The 15037-nt window shown below is 48.6% G+C and overlaps 1 protein-coding gene across 2 annotated transcripts; it reads right to left on the reverse strand.

The window, feature by feature from the left end:
- Positions 1–501: 501 nt before the first annotated feature.
- fuca2 (alpha-L-fucosidase 2) lies at positions 502–14794 on the reverse strand. Of its 2 annotated transcripts, XR_008723835.1 has the most exons (8): positions 14397–14794; positions 10174–10361; positions 8162–8501; positions 6806–7016; positions 3729–3919; positions 2315–2423; positions 1429–2200; positions 502–1204 (listed from the first exon to the last, which is right to left on the reverse strand). XR_008723835.1 is itself a non-coding variant. In XM_055639110.1 (7 exons), exons 1-7 carry the CDS (start codon positions 14609–14611, stop codon positions 2060–2062), a joined length of 1395 nt encoding a protein of 464 aa, XP_055495085.1. In that variant the 5' UTR covers positions 14612–14794; the 3' UTR covers positions 502–2059. The 2 variants fall into 2 exon arrangements, 1 of the variants encoding a protein (XP_055495085.1); XM_055639110.1 differs by having other exon boundaries at positions 502–2200.
- Positions 14795–15037: the final 243 nt, after the last annotated feature.

Genomic DNA, 15037 nt, shown 5'->3' on the forward strand with positions numbered 1-15037 from the left:
TTCTTTTGAACTCGTGCTCTCTAAATGACTTACTGTACTCTGTGCAGCCGTCTTTTACCTTCCTGTTCATCGTGGGTGTGAATTTCAGAGTTCCCCCATTTTCCCTGTTCCCCGCCTTTGCGATGTGTGTGTGTGTATGTGTGCGGTTGGTCGATCCAGCTCGCGGTTTCATCGCTGACGGTCGATCCAGCTTGAGGCGAGTGCCCTCGAGCTTGAAGGTCGAAGACAGTCGCTGTAAAGTCGCGTCAGTGGGACAGGCCCTTTAGGGTCCTTTTCGGATTGGGAGAAGGGTCCACAGAGATGTCCTGCAACCTCAGTTCTTCACTATTTACCTCAATGATTTAAAGCGCACCGCACTCAAAAACCTTTTAGAATTCGACGTGTACACAAGAGATCGCAAACCTTTCATGATCACTGTCTTGAAGGATTGCCTCCAAATTTATCTGTAACTGTGGTACCAAATTATGAAATATAATAACCCCAAATCAGAGGATAAGAAAATATGTTCAATGATTTATTGACCAAAATATGCAGGAAAATAGCCCAATTTGTTTTGTTCATTAATATATCATCACAATACAACTTTAAAATAAACTGATATACCACCACCGATTTTCTAATAACTGGTGGTCCAGAACCTTTAATCCGGACAAAATTACGAGAACACTCTAAAAATCCCTCCCTGAAAACACGGCACCTAGACCGGGTGAGGCAGCCAACCTCAACCTCATCGGGACTTCCGCACCAATCAGCGGGACAAATTTGCCTCTTGCAGCCAGGGGCCCTGGAACAGTTGGAGCTGGCAGATCTGTTCTGATAACTGAATTCCACTGGGACTTTGCAGGCTGGTATCTCAGCCACCCCTGTGGTGGAACAGGGCGAACATTTCAGCTTTCTTACCACTCATCAGAATGGAACGGTTCTGACAAAAACTGGAAAGGCTGGTTACTGCGATTGTTAATTTCAGTGCTGAGCCCAGCAGTCTGTAACGTGCTTCATCATAAGATGAGGAGATGTTGGAGGTCAAAGGAGGAGGACAGAGTGAGAGGGAGGTGGAGAATTAACCTTACCTTGCAGATATTTTCAAATGCAGTATGCAAAATCAGAAGAGGCAGAAATTAATGGTGGTTTCATCTGGAAGGGGTGCTACGGGTCATAGACAGGGAAGGGAGGAGGTTAGAGGAAAGAAAATAGACACAAAGTGCTGGAGTAATTTAGCAGGCCAGGCCAGGCCAGGCCAGGCAGCATCTCTGGAGTAAAAAGATGGGTGACATTTCAAGTCGGGACTCTTCTTCAGACTCTATCTTTGCACAGGGTTTGAAGAAGGGTCCCGACCCAAAATGTCACCCATCACTTTTCTCCAGAGTTGGTGCTTGGTCCGCTGAGTTACTCCAGCACTTTGTGACTATCTTCGGTATACACCAGCACCTGCAGTTTCTTTGTTCCCCCTGCATACCTGCTGTTGCATGGGGAGATGCCGTGACCAGGAGGAATGAAGGAGGGTGGAAGAGTAGGTTCGTGGAGCGATCCGTCTCTTTGGAGAAAAGAGGTAAGTGGTGCTGGTAGCGGATCTGATAATGGATCGGGTTTCAGGGTGGTCTGCACAGCAGGAGCACGGTGCTGTACCTCCCCACTAGTGCCCACACCCATGACCATTCACAGCTGAGAAGCAGCACCCCTGCCCGCCTCCATTTCATCCGTGGTTGAGGATGGGGTCAAACCAATGGGCTTTTCATGTGTGTTCTTGATGCAGGCCTTGCCAACTGGTCTCAGGTCACGAGCATCCCATCTGTGCTGAGTCTCCACAGATCCTGCCCAGTGGAGTGGTGGGCGCAGAGGGCTGCTTCACCGACCGAGTCAAGTGTAAAACTTTGCACAGGTTGAGAATGGTGCATTGTGCTCACCACAGCAGCAACATCGACCTCCACATCTGCTAGATCAGTCATTGAAAGTTTGAAAGTCCAAAGTGAAAGGTGAAACCTAACAAAGAGGAGATCGCGCTGAAGGGCCTTCCAATGGCCCGTTCAGGTTCCCGCTCCTCACGCCCCCACTATCGTCATCACGACACGTTGGTGAGCTTCACGCTCCAGGCCCACTGACAGGGCAGTTGGTCGGTGCTCACACTGGGAAGCATCACCACCAGCTCCTGGCCTCCATACGTCTCCCAATCCAGAGGCGCCGAGTATCCAACCAGGTTTACCTGGGAAATGGGAGAGAGGAAAGAGCAGAGATGAACTCGTGGGCATACAGGGTGGCCGGAGCCAGCTTATCCCGCCATTGCTCATTGATGTTCTTCAGAAAACACGCTTCAAACCTTTGTCTTCCCTGCGGTGGGATGAGGAGCACCAAGGATTAGCAGCCCTTGCTTTGGCCAAGAGAGGAAGGTTGCGTAAACCACCGGCTTCCCCGGTACCGACGTGTACCTGTCAACACACACGAGAAGAATTAAAGTGGGTGCGGGAGATGGCAATCCCATTGACACTCAGTGGGAAATGTAATGGCTGACAATCCCAAGTGACCTTTAGGTTCCAACCTCACAGCTCACCAATGGAAATAGTTGTTGGGGTGATTAAAGGGTTAAAGTATGAAGAGCGTTTGAAGGCTCTGGGCCTGTATTCGCTGGAGTTTAGAACAGTGGTTCTTGACCTATTTGGCATACGTACACATACGTGAACAAAATACTGTATGTGGTACGTACCTTTCTTAGGTTCCTAAAACAGCTAAAATTGAGCTCAACAAATGGATAAGTTATTTATGACCCATTTATGTCCCCCAGTAAAGCCCCAAACGACCCCCCCATTGGGGTCCGACCCACAGGTTAAGAACCGCTGGTTCAGAAGGATGAGAGGGGAACCTCATTGCAACTTACCAAATAATGTAAGGCTTAGATAGAGTGGATGTAGAGAGGATGTTTTCAGTAAAGCAAGAGTCTAAGACCAGCCTCAGAATGAAAGGATTACCTGTAGAATGGAAATGAGGAGGAATTTCTTCAGCCAGATGGTGGTGGATCTATGGAATTTGTTGTCACAGACGGCTGTGGAGGCCAAGTCATTGGGATTTTTAAAGTGGGGAATGATAGGTTCTTGATTAGTAAGATTGTTAAAGATTACAGGGAGACTGCAGGAGAATGGGCTTGAGAGGAAAAAATAGATCAACCATGGAATGGCGGAGTAGACGGTGGGCCGAATGGATTATTTCTGTCGTATGATCTTATGGTTATGATCTTACGAAGACATGGCCATCCAGTCATCCCCATTGCTCACAATACAGCATTGCAAACAGCACCAAGACAAAGACAGTTGAAGCCGCAGCAGCCGCTGAGAGGGGACTGTTGGCGAGGATAGTGGAGCCTGCTCTTCCTGCCGTGCCTTGAGAGGGGAGCAGGAAGGACCACAGCCCAACCCCCCACCCAGAGGTAGCACCCCTGACACAGCATTGCTCCCTCACTCCCTACACGTGGGTGTTTGTACTCGAGTGTCTGATGTGGAATTTAGACCGAGACTCCCTGATGCAAGGCACAGATCACCACCCGCCGAGGCACAGCTGAGATCAACGAGGGGCGCTGCTTGGCAAGGAGTTCCACGCTGAGAACCTGGGTCCCAGTTGGGAGGGAAGTCAATGTATTGAGGTTGAGGATCGGGTAAAATGGTCCCATGTTGTGAAATGGGCTGCTGATGCAGGCATGGTGCTGGGGATGACTCCAGCTACTGCTCTCTGGCTGTTCCTACCATACGCCGGGCGTCACGGTGTCGTTCTGCCTCCTCCAGGGCTTGGTCTTGTAGATTGCCTCTCCGTTGACTCGCAGCCACTGCCCCATCTGCCTCAGCCTCTCCTCGAAGATGGGAATGATCCGACCATCGTGAGTGGGCCCAATGTTCATCAGGAGGTTCCCTCCACAGGACACTGTCTCAACCAACGTCTGAAAGACACATCGTTTTACATCAACGTGGCTCGGTCGTCAAATGAACAGTCGATCACTTCCAATTCGTTTTCATTGAGTGAAAAGGTGTTCACTTCAAGGTTAAAACCTAAATTGAAAAAATGTGTCTCCCTGTCAGCCTGAAAATGTATGATCAAGCTCACACCAAAATATTAACCTTGATATTCTAAGTAAGAATTGTGAATCACCAATTTGTGCAATTTCATTTCTGAAGGAAAGGATAATTTTCTATAATTAAATTTCTCTAATCTGGGGCGGCACGGTGGGACAGCGGTAGAATTGCTGCCTCACTGTGGCAGAGACCTGGGTTCGATCCTGACTATGGTGCTGTCTGTATGGAGTTTGCATGTTCTCCCTGTGATCTGCATGAATTTTCTCTGGGTGCTCCAGTTTTCTCCCACACCCCAAAGACGTGCAGGTTTGTAGGTTAATTGGCTTTAGTATAATTGTAAATTGTCTCTCGGTGGGTTGAACGGCCTGTTTCCATATTGTATCTTTAAAACAATCTTTGACCATCAAATAATAAACAACAGCTTAGATACCAAGAGCAGTACCCCATCACACACACCCAGCGCAGAGTCAGTATGGGTTACATATGAGGCAAAGCTCCACCTACACTACTGTGTCACATGCCTCCAATTCCAATCTGTATAATGTCCTAGATTCGCCACAGACAACAGTGCTTTCAGCTACCTGGGCCGTAAACTCTGGAATTCCCTCCCTAGATATCTCCCTCCCCTCCATAAAGCTGCTCCTATGTCCTGCACCAAGATTTAACCTCATTGACTTAAATCATTAACTCCTGTTTCTTCAGAAGCTATCTGAACCGCTGAAAACCTGTCTTTATGTTCTTGTGTTTTTGTTATATCTCATCTTGTGACAGGTTGGACCTGACGAGGTGCCCATGAGGCACAGTGCAAGGTCTCACAAATAGTAGAGTCACCACTTAATACTGATTGCCGCTGCCTGCTGTCGCAACATGCTCACAACCATCTGCCTTTTTGTTGAAGAACTGTGCCCTTGTAGCTTATCTATAAAAACCTTCGCTCAAAGCAATGTAAGATTGGCCCAAAATCATAAATATTTAGCCTCTCGTATCAGCTATACAGATTTAACTAAAGGATCGGCACTTTGCCAACTTACAAAAACACGAGAACACAGGAGCTGGATCAGCCCTATGCCTGATCTAAGTTGGCCTCAATTCATCCTCTGTGCCATTTCTCTACACCTCAATCTACCAAATATTGATCCACCTCCACTTTAAATACTTCTTAATGATCCAGCTTCTACCACCAGAGAATTCCGCTCTGGAAAATGGTGAAAAGCTTCCCTACTTTTATCCACTATTCCCATTGGAACGAAGACCTACATTGCATAAGCCTGTTGTATCTCATAAGGTCATGTGATAGTAGAATTAGGCCATTCGGCCCATTAAGTCTACGCCATTCAATCATGGCTGATCTATCTCTCACTCCTAACCCCGTACTCCTGCCTTCTCCCCATAACCTCTGACACCTGTACTAATTAAGAATCTATCTATCTCGGCCTTAAAAATATCCACTTACTTGACCTCCACAGCCTTCTCTGGCAAAGAATTCCACATATTCACCACCCTCTGATTAAATAAATTTCTACTCATCTCCTTCCTAAAAGAACTTCCTTTAATTCTGAAGCTTTGACCTCTGGTCCTAGACTCTCTGTAGAATGATGACCTGACTTGAGAGCATTGGGAAAGGGAGGCAGATAACACATATGCCCGTGCAGTAAACATTTGAGAAGATCTGTAACAGGCCTTTGGATAAGAAGGCGTAGCTACACTGGCAGTTGAGGGACATGTAACAGGTTACATTCAGTATAAAGTAGAAAGGCTGAGGTGGGGCAATGCAGATTAATTGTCACAGTTTGAAAGTTTGTGTCCTTGAGCAGAGGCACCAGGAACGGCAGGTTGAGGAGGTCGTTAGGGCAGCGCTTGTGATCCTGGGCTGCACAAACAGAGGCACACAATAGAGCAGCGGAGTCCCATAACAAATTTTATTACATTGAAATATTCTGGACTAATTAGAATGATCAAGTTATGATCAAACCTCCAATAAATCGAAGAATCCCATAGTTAAACAACCCTGAAGATCAAGGGCATTTATGTGATGGATGGATACAGGGATATATTCAGCGGTTTCTGGAAGCAAGTTATATGCAGAAGAGATGGAGGGAGAGTGGTTGAGACAGAGAGTAACTTGGCTAATTTACTGTAATGCAGACTAATGGGCGTAAAAACTGTTGAAGGGCCTTTGATCTAAAAGGGCGATTGCCTCCCTGTAGATGCTGCCTGTCCTGCTGAGTATTTCCAGCTTTAGAGAGGGGCGGGCGGGCAGACAGACGGACAGACAGACAGGCAGGCAGACAGACAGGAGGGCAGACAGACAGACAGACAGACAGACAGACAGACAGACAGACAGGCAGACAGACAGGACAGACAGACAGACAGACAGACAGGCAGACAGACAGGCAGGCAGGGCAGACAGACAGACAGACAGACAGACAGACAGACAGACAGACAGGCAGGCAGACAGACAGACAGGCAGGCAGGCAGGCAGGCAAGCAGGCAGGCAGACAGGCAGGCGGGCAGACAGACAGACAGACAGACAGACATAGACAGACAGACATAGACAGACAGACAGGCAGGCAGACAAACAGGCAGACAGACAGACATAGACAGACAGGCAGGCAGGCAGGCAGGCAGGCAGGCAGGCAGGCACGCAGACAGATAGGCAGGCAGGCAGAGAGGTAGACAGAGAGGCAAGCAGGCAGACAGTCTGTCAGAGGGATGAAGAGAAACAATGAGTGATGGAAGGGCGGACAGGTCACCTTCACGAGCTCTTCTATGGACAGGTAGTCTTGCAGCTGCGCCTCTCTCCTGTATCCCCACGACTTGGAGTCGATGGTCATGCAGTTCTCCCACTTGTGGTCGAGGAGGTGGCCGGGGCTGTATCGGTCGGCACACGTGTAGAAGCCACCGTGCCTGCAGATGGTGCCAGAGCCCCACCGGTCGTTGGTTACCACCGTCTCTCGAACGGGACTGAAACGACAGGAGCGGGGTCAGCAGCGTTCAGTCGAATGCCCTTCCCTTCTACACACCCCTCTCCCTCCCTGGAAATTCCAACCTTATTGCACCAGGGATCCTTTCTGACAACCTGACAGCTTCATGGGGGCCAGATCAAAGATCCTATCACTATAGGATCTTTGGGCCAGAATTCTAACTCCCAGCCTCTTTCTGAACTGAACTCCCCACTCTTTGCATAGCTAGTATTTGTGAAGCCCAGGTCAATATTAGTCATTATTTCTATCGAGGCATTATGTGAATGGTACCACAATGCCGTATAGGAGCCTGCTGTATGCAAATATCTGCACAGTTACGACAATGAAAGGAAGTATTAATGGGTTGGAAACTGCTTTTGGAGATCTCAGAAGGTGTCAGCGAATTGCAATCTTCCTTGCTCCAGTGATATCCACCGTACACTGGTGGCTGCACGGAGGGATAGCCACAGACATGAGCTCTGGGCCCCCTGAGCAAGGCGGGGTGGGGACGCATGGAAGGGAAGCAACTCAGGATGTGTGGGCTGAGCCAGACTCCAGCTAAGCCTTTGAGTACAGCAGAATCAGTAGCCCAGCAAAAAATCTCTTGGTCAGAATCAATCAAGTCAGGGTATGCCCTCACAATATCCAGATGGCTACCCAAATTCACCAGACAATGGTTCAAATGGAATCAGCATTCACCACGTGGCATAGGCGGCACAGTGGCACAGCATTAAAGTTGCTGCCTTACAGCGCCGCACACCCGGGTTCGATCCCGACTACGGGTGCTGCCTATACGGAGTTTATACATTGTTGTGACTTGGGTTTCATCCGGGTGCTCTGGTCTCCTCCCACATTCAAAAGATGTGTAGGTCTGTGAATTGTCCCTGGTGAGTAGAATAGACAATAGACAATAGGTGCACGAGTAGGCCATTCGGCCCTTCGAGCCAGCACCGCCATTCAATGTGATCATGGCTGATCATTCCCAATCAGTATCCTGTTCCTACCTTCTCCCCACATCCCCTGAATCCACTATCTTTAAGAGCCCTAACAGAACTGGTGTACAGGGTGATCGCTAGTCGGTGCAGAGTTTCCACACTGTATCTCTAAAACTAAGAAAAACAAAAACGTCCCATCGCTGCACAATACCTCTGAGTATAGAGCCAGTACAGGAAGCCAGTGCTGTTCCAGTAGGTATAGGGTGCTCCAGCATCCCCATCGGACCACAGGATCTCTGGGTGGTATTTATTCACAATCTCATACAACTCAGGCAGGCTCTTTGTGGTGGGGAACTTGTTGGTCCGGAACACGTTGGCGGCATCTTCCAGGAAGGCAGGATTGTACCACTCAAAGAGGGAGTGATAGAGGCCAAACCTCAAGCTTGTCCTGCTGCGAACAGCTTGTGCCAGTTCCTCAACAAGATCACGGTGCGGACCCACATCAACTGCGTTCCAGTTCCATGAGTACTTGGATCCCCAGAGTGTGAAGCCTAAGGAGCAAGGAACCAAGGTTACAATAACTGTGGAACAAAAGACACAAAGTAATCGAGTAACTCAGGACAAAGTGGATAGGTGACGATTTAGTTTAGTTTATTGTCATGTGTACCGAAGTACCATGAAACACTTTTGTTGCATGCTAACCAGACAACGGAAAGTCATACATGACTATAATCAAGCCATTCACAGTCCACAAGTTGTATGAGTAGAATTAGGCCATTCGGCCCATCGAGTCAACTCCGCCATTCAATCATGGCTGATCGCTGCCACCTGCCTTCTCACCATCAACCTTCTAATCATGAACTTGTCTATCTCTGCCTTAAAGTATCCACTGACTTGGCCTCCACAGCCCTCTGTGGCAATGAGTTCCACAGATTAACTACCCTCTGACTAAAGAAGTTCATCCTCACCTTTTTAAAAGAGCGCCCTTCAATTCTGAGGATATGACCTCTGGTCCTAGACTCTCCCACCAGTGGAAACATCCTTTCTACATCCACTCTACCTATGCCTTTCATTATTCTGTAAGATTCACTGAGGTCCCCCCTCAACCTTCTAAACTCCAGCGAGTAGAGGCCCAGTGCTGTCAAACGCTCATCATATGCTAACCTACTCATTCCTGGAATCATTCTTGTAAACCTTCTCTGGACCCTCTCCAGAGCCAGCACACCCTTCCTCAGATACCCAAATTTGCTCACAGTACACCAAATGAGGCCTGACCAGCGCCTTATAGAGCCTCTGCATTACATTTCTGTTTTTGTATTCCAGTCCTCTTGATATATGCTAGCATTGAATTTGCCTTCCTTACTACTGATTCGACTTGCAAATTAACTTTTTGGATTGGAAATTAATGTCTCGCACCAGCACTCCGAAGTTCCTTTGAACCTACGATTTCTGGATTCTCTCTCCATTTAGAACATAATCTACGCCTTTATTCTTATTACCAAAATGCATGACTCCACACTTTGCAATACTGAATTTCATCTGCCACTTCTCTGCCCACTCTCCTAATCTGTCGAAGTCCATCTGCAGAGTCCTTGCTTCCTCTACTCTGTGCCACTGTGCCCCTCCACCTATCTTAGCATCATCTGCAAACTTGACCACAAAGCCTTCAATCCCCTGATCCAAATCATTAATATACAACGTGAAGCATGAAATGCAAGTGTGGACTATGTACAGCAGCCAGGTAACCTACCGACCCAAACGTCACTGGGATGTGCGAGCAGATGGGAGCACCTGGAGGAAACGCATGCAGTCACCAGGAGAACGGGCAAACTCCACACGGACAGCATTGGATGTGGGAATTGAACTTGTGTCCCTTGCGCTGTGAGGCAGCAGCTCTACTACCATTGTGCTACCTTAAGCAGATCAGTAACTTGCGCACATCTCTGTAACTCTTCCTGCAAATTTGCTTCTTCTCGTTTATTGGAAGGGCACTCAGAATGCTCCTATAAGGTACCTCCTCATCCCTCCTTCCACTCTCCCCCAGTACTGACTGCACCCCTGGATAGACATCGGTTTCTGCCTCCTCTGCCATCTCAAGTGTGCACTCTCTCTTGCCTTTGGCTGCAGGTTTAACACTGACATCGACACACGTGGCAAACCACAGCCTTCACTCTGCCTTTCTAACTAATGTGAATAGAGGCTGTGCATCGGGCCGCCCTGTACCTTCATGGTGCTTGGAGGTCAGAACGACGTACTTGGCCCCTGAGGCGTTCAGGAGGTCAGCCCACTGTGCTGCATCAAAGAAGGCAGCTGAGAACTTTGGAGCAAACTCTGGGTACGTAAATCCAGGAGGATAGTTTCTCTCCATAAACTCCACATAGGGCTTCAGTTTCCGCGTCTGCCAGTAGTACCTGTGGAAGAGCAGGATTTTGTATGTTACAGGTGTATAAAACATTGATTAGGCTGCATTTGAAGCATTGTGTGCAATTCTGGTCACCTCCTTGTAGGAAGGACGAAGAGGCTTTGCAGATGGTGCAGAAGAGGTTTACCACGATGCTGTAGAGAACAGAGTGTATCAGCTATAAGGAGAGATTGGACAAACTGATTATTTTCTTTGGAGTATCAAAGGTTGAAGGGAGACCTGATAGAAGTTTATAAAATTATGAGGCATTGATATAGACAGTCAGAATCATTTTCACCAAGATGAATATGTTAAATACTAGAGGGCATAGCTTTAAGGTGAGAGGGGCAGAGATTAAAGAAGATTTACAAGCTGAGTTATTTTGTACAGAGAGTGGCGAGTGCCTGGAACGTGCTGCCAGGGGATGTGGTGGAAGCACATACGATAGCAATGTTTAAGAAGTATTTAGACACAGGCAAGGAATGGAGGGATATAGACCATGTGCAGCCAGATGAGATTAGTTTAAATCAGCAACGTGATCAGCACAGACATTGTGGGCCAAAGGGCCCAGTCCTGTGTTGTAGTGTTTTACATGGTATGAATACGTGTAGAGACAAGGACAAAGGAGCTAATAATATTGGATTTGGGTGATATTGATGCTGAAATATGGTGCACAGATCTTTACACAACTATCTTAAGAAGATATACTTGCAATAAAGAAAGTGCAGCAAAGGTTCACCAGATTTATTGCTTCATTGGAGGGTTGCTGTATGAAGTGAGATAAGCAGGCAAAATCTATATTGTCCCGAGTTTAGAAGAATGAGGAATAGTATGAATTACGCTTGAGCTCTTGCATGGGCCAAATCATGGACGATGGGATTAATACGGGTAGGTGCCCACTTGTTGGCATGGACACAATGGGCCGAATGGCTCGTTTCCATGCTGCATGCTGAGGTACTCAGTTGCCGAGTATATTCAAGATGTCGGGAGATGTTCAATTATTAATACAAGGTGTGTGTTAGCGCAAGAGAATAGTGCTGAGGTTTGAGATTGAATGAGGGGCCCCTGGCTTAGTTTCTGTGCCTTGTTATAGTCATACAGCGTGGAAACAGGCCCTTCGGCCCAACTTGCCCACACCGGCCAACATGTCCTGGTTACACTAGCCCACCTGCCTGCGTTTGGCCCATATCCCTCCAAACCTGTCCTATCCATGTACCTGTCCAACTGTTTCTTAAATATTACGCCATCGGGTGGCGCCGCGTGCGGCAGCCTCACCAGCAGTTTGGCTGTAATTTCGCCCATTTTGTTATTTTTAGTTGTGTCAAAAGTATGGTCTTGGAGGTTTCTTAGTCTTTTTTATGTGAGTGTGGGGGGGGGGGGGAAGAACCGTCTTCTCAGTCACTTCGCTGTGATGGAAGGCCAAAAAAACGTATCTCTCCACTGCACTCTCTCCCCCCCCCGATGTCAGAGTCAAAGTCAAAGCCCCCGGCTGGCGATGGCGATTGTCCCGCGGCCATTAAAGCCACGCCGGGTGGTGCAAGGTCGCACACCGGGTCTTGGTGTTAGAGCCCCCGGCATGCGCTCGCAGAGTCCCGCGGCCATTCCAAGCCGCGCGGGGTGGTGCTGTAAGGCCCCGCTCCAGGAGCTCTTCGACCCCGCAACTCGGGCGGGAGAAGTCGCCGTTGCGAGAGCCCTGAAAAGCGGTCTCCCTCCAGGGACCCGCGGGCTCCCGGTGCCGCCGTCCACCAGACCTGCAGTTGAAGCCTCCGAATCTCCGGAGGTCGGGCCGCAGCAGCAGCAGCAGCAGCAGCAGCGCTCCTCCACCGCTCCACCCGCTCCGGACTTGGCCAGCCCCGCGACGGTGACGGTGAGTCGTCGGCACCAGAGTCCCCGGTCTCCTCCTGTTGGAGGCCGCTCCTCGTTGCAGCCCCAACGATAACGGAGACCCGACAAGAAAAGGTCGGGTCTCCCGTGCAGGGAGAGATTTTAAAGTTTCCCCCTCCCTCCCACCCCACCCCCACCCCCCCACACACACACCCCAACAAAAAATAACAAAAACTACATAAAAACATAGACAGAAAATAATAAAAACGCGGACGGGCTGCAGAGGCCGCTGCTGACGAGAGTCATCCTGTTCCTCGCAAGATAATGCAAGATAAAGTCCAATAACGTCTGATTAAAGATAAACCGAGGGTCTCCAATAAGTTAGATGGTAGCTCAGGATGGTTCAGTTGCCAGAGAACAGCTGGGAAGGAACGGTTCCTAAGTCTAGAGGTTGTGTTTTCACACTTTTGTGGGGAGAAGAGGCAGTGTCTGGGGTGAGACCAGTAATTGATTATGCCAAGGCAATGTGAAGTGTAGATGGCATCAATGGAAGGCAGGTTGGTTTGTGAGATGGTCTGGGCTGCATACACAAACCGGCATCTGCAGTTCCTTTGTATTACATTGTCTGCGTACTGGTAAATGATCACGGCTTTAACTGGGCCAATCTACACGCAATCAGTGAACTGCATGAACTTCAAAACTAATTTGACTACAAAAGCCCCTTGGAAATGTTAAGACTTGTTCTGAAGATTATTACTGATGTGTTGTGTTTGTGTGAACAGACTGTGCGAAACAGTAGTGATATCCGAACCCCTTGCTTGGTTGTAAAGTGCAGTGGGACAATCTGACACTGTAGTAAAACTGATCGCTTTTCTCCTGATAACAATACAGAAGTAGGTAATTTGGCCCATCAGATCAATGCTGGCTCCCAGCACAGTAATATACCAGTCCCTTTCCTCATTTCTTTGCAGCCCTACAATTTAGGATCATTGAACCATAGAACCATACAGCACACAAACAGGCCCTCTCAGCCCACCTCCACCATGCCAATCTACACTGATGTGCTCACATTAGACACTTATTCTTCTGTCTTTCCTGTCCTAGGACCATGTACCTTCTACAATACAATACAATACGGGTTTATTCGTCACATTGTACATAAAGTGAACATGTCAGCAGCGATACAGTGAGAAAGAACATACAATACACAATAAAAATTTAACACAAACATCCACCACAGCATTCATCACATGTTGATGGGCATTAGAGCATTCTCTCTCATGCCCATCAACTCCCCTTCAGTTCCTTTGCAACCCGTCCACACCAGGGGACAATTTGCACCAACTCTTCAACATATCTTTAGGATAGGGGAAGAAACTGGAGCACCCGAGGCAAACCCACATGGTCAGGTCAAACTATGTGCTGGATGTCAGGTTCAAACCCATGTCTCTGGTGCTGCAAATCAAAAGTACTAACTGCTGCACATAGCACACTTCCAGGTTTGTCAAAAATGTTCAATATGATTGGTTGCCATAGTTACTGATGAACGCAATAAAATAAGAGCAGGAGTAGGCCCTTCGGCCTCTCAAGCATGCCCCATCATTCAATGTGATCATGGCTGATCTATCACAGACCTCATCTGTATTGTCATCCTCTGTACCAGTTCCCCATCCTCCTTTTCCCCCCTTCTGGTTCCATTTACCACCTTCCAGCCACTGACTCCAGCTTTCCCCTCACCTCCTGGGCTCCAACTACCCATTGTAATTTCCCCAATTCTGTTTCCACCTGTCATCTACTGGTCTGCCTGAATTCCACCCTTCCCCACCAGCCTTCATCAGCCCATCATACCTACCTCAGCTGGTCCCATCTCTCACCTACCAGCCCCTGTCTCACCCTCCCTCTCCCCTCCCCTCAGCACTCTGTCCTAAACTTCGACCATTCATTTATCTCCACAGATACTGCTCGACCCGTTGCGTTCCTCGGGCAGTTCGTGGTTGTTACTTTCAAAAACAGTCCACTTCCTCTTTAAATGCCTCAACAGCCCTCGGCACAAAGCAGGCCGGCGTTTCGCCACTTTTGCAAGAATCACGGTCGTGCATTGTGCAAAGGCGAGCGTTGCAATATCTGGCTGCAATCCGGAAATAAACAAGCGTGGCTGGCTGACACCGAGGTCCAGGGACGGAGTAGGGAATTCCCTACTTGCAATGTTGCCCGGACTCACCAGAACCACTCGCTGCCGAAGCTGGGCACTGAGAAGACGCCCCAGTGGATGAAGATGCCGAACTTTGCTTGGTCGTACCAGGGTGGGAGCGGCCGGGAATCAATGAGGTCCCAGGACGGGGCTGGCGGAGATTGACACCGAGCGGTGATGGACAGCAGAGCCCAGATCAGGGCCAGGCTGGAGCAGCGGAGCCGCAGCCGCATCGCAGGTAGCATTGCAAGGCGCACAAAGCAACCAAAACAACCCGCTAACTCACTCACACCCAAAGATCTTAGAGCAGACCAAAGATCCTACAGCAGAGCTCTGGTTTTTGGAGCAGACCTCTAAGATCTTTGCTCACACCAGTGAAAGGAGGACGTATGCAAGGGACTGCTACGCAATCAACGTCAACCGTGGCTGCTGGGTCCTACAGTCCATCCTATAGGGTGATTTCACCAAATGTCAAATGAGCGTGGATCCCCCCTCACGTGACCGAAAAATTTAACTGGAGGACGTATGTCACTTCGGTACATGTTAGTGAATGGGGAAACACGCACTTTCACACCCGTTAAAAACATGGAAAACGGACGATTTTTGAGCTGAAATTTTCTGTGCTAGTCGGGGTGACCGTGAAGCACAGCGACCTAAATTTTCAGGCAAAA

Source organism: Leucoraja erinacea, chromosome 8 (assembly GCF_028641065.1).
Source record: "Leucoraja erinacea ecotype New England chromosome 8, Leri_hhj_1, whole genome shotgun sequence".
Classification (NCBI taxonomy): Eukaryota; Metazoa; Chordata; class Chondrichthyes; order Rajiformes; family Rajidae; genus Leucoraja; species Leucoraja erinaceus.

What these genes read in the sequence shown, in the direction of transcription:
- fuca2 (XM_055639110.1), bottom strand. Translation starts at nt 14,611, where the DNA reads ATGCTACCTGCGATGCGGCTGCGGCTCCGCTGCTCCAGCCTGGCCCTG. An exon ending in GACCTCCAAGCACCATGAAG is followed by an intron (nt 8,502 to 10,173) that starts GTACAGGGCGGC and finishes CTTGCTCCTTAG; the next exon opens with GCTTCACACTCTGGGGATCC. An exon ending in CCACCGCAGGGAAGACAAAG is followed by an intron (nt 2,201 to 2,314) that starts GTTTGAAGCGTG and finishes CCCATTTCCCAG; the next exon opens with GTAAACCTGGTTGGATACTC.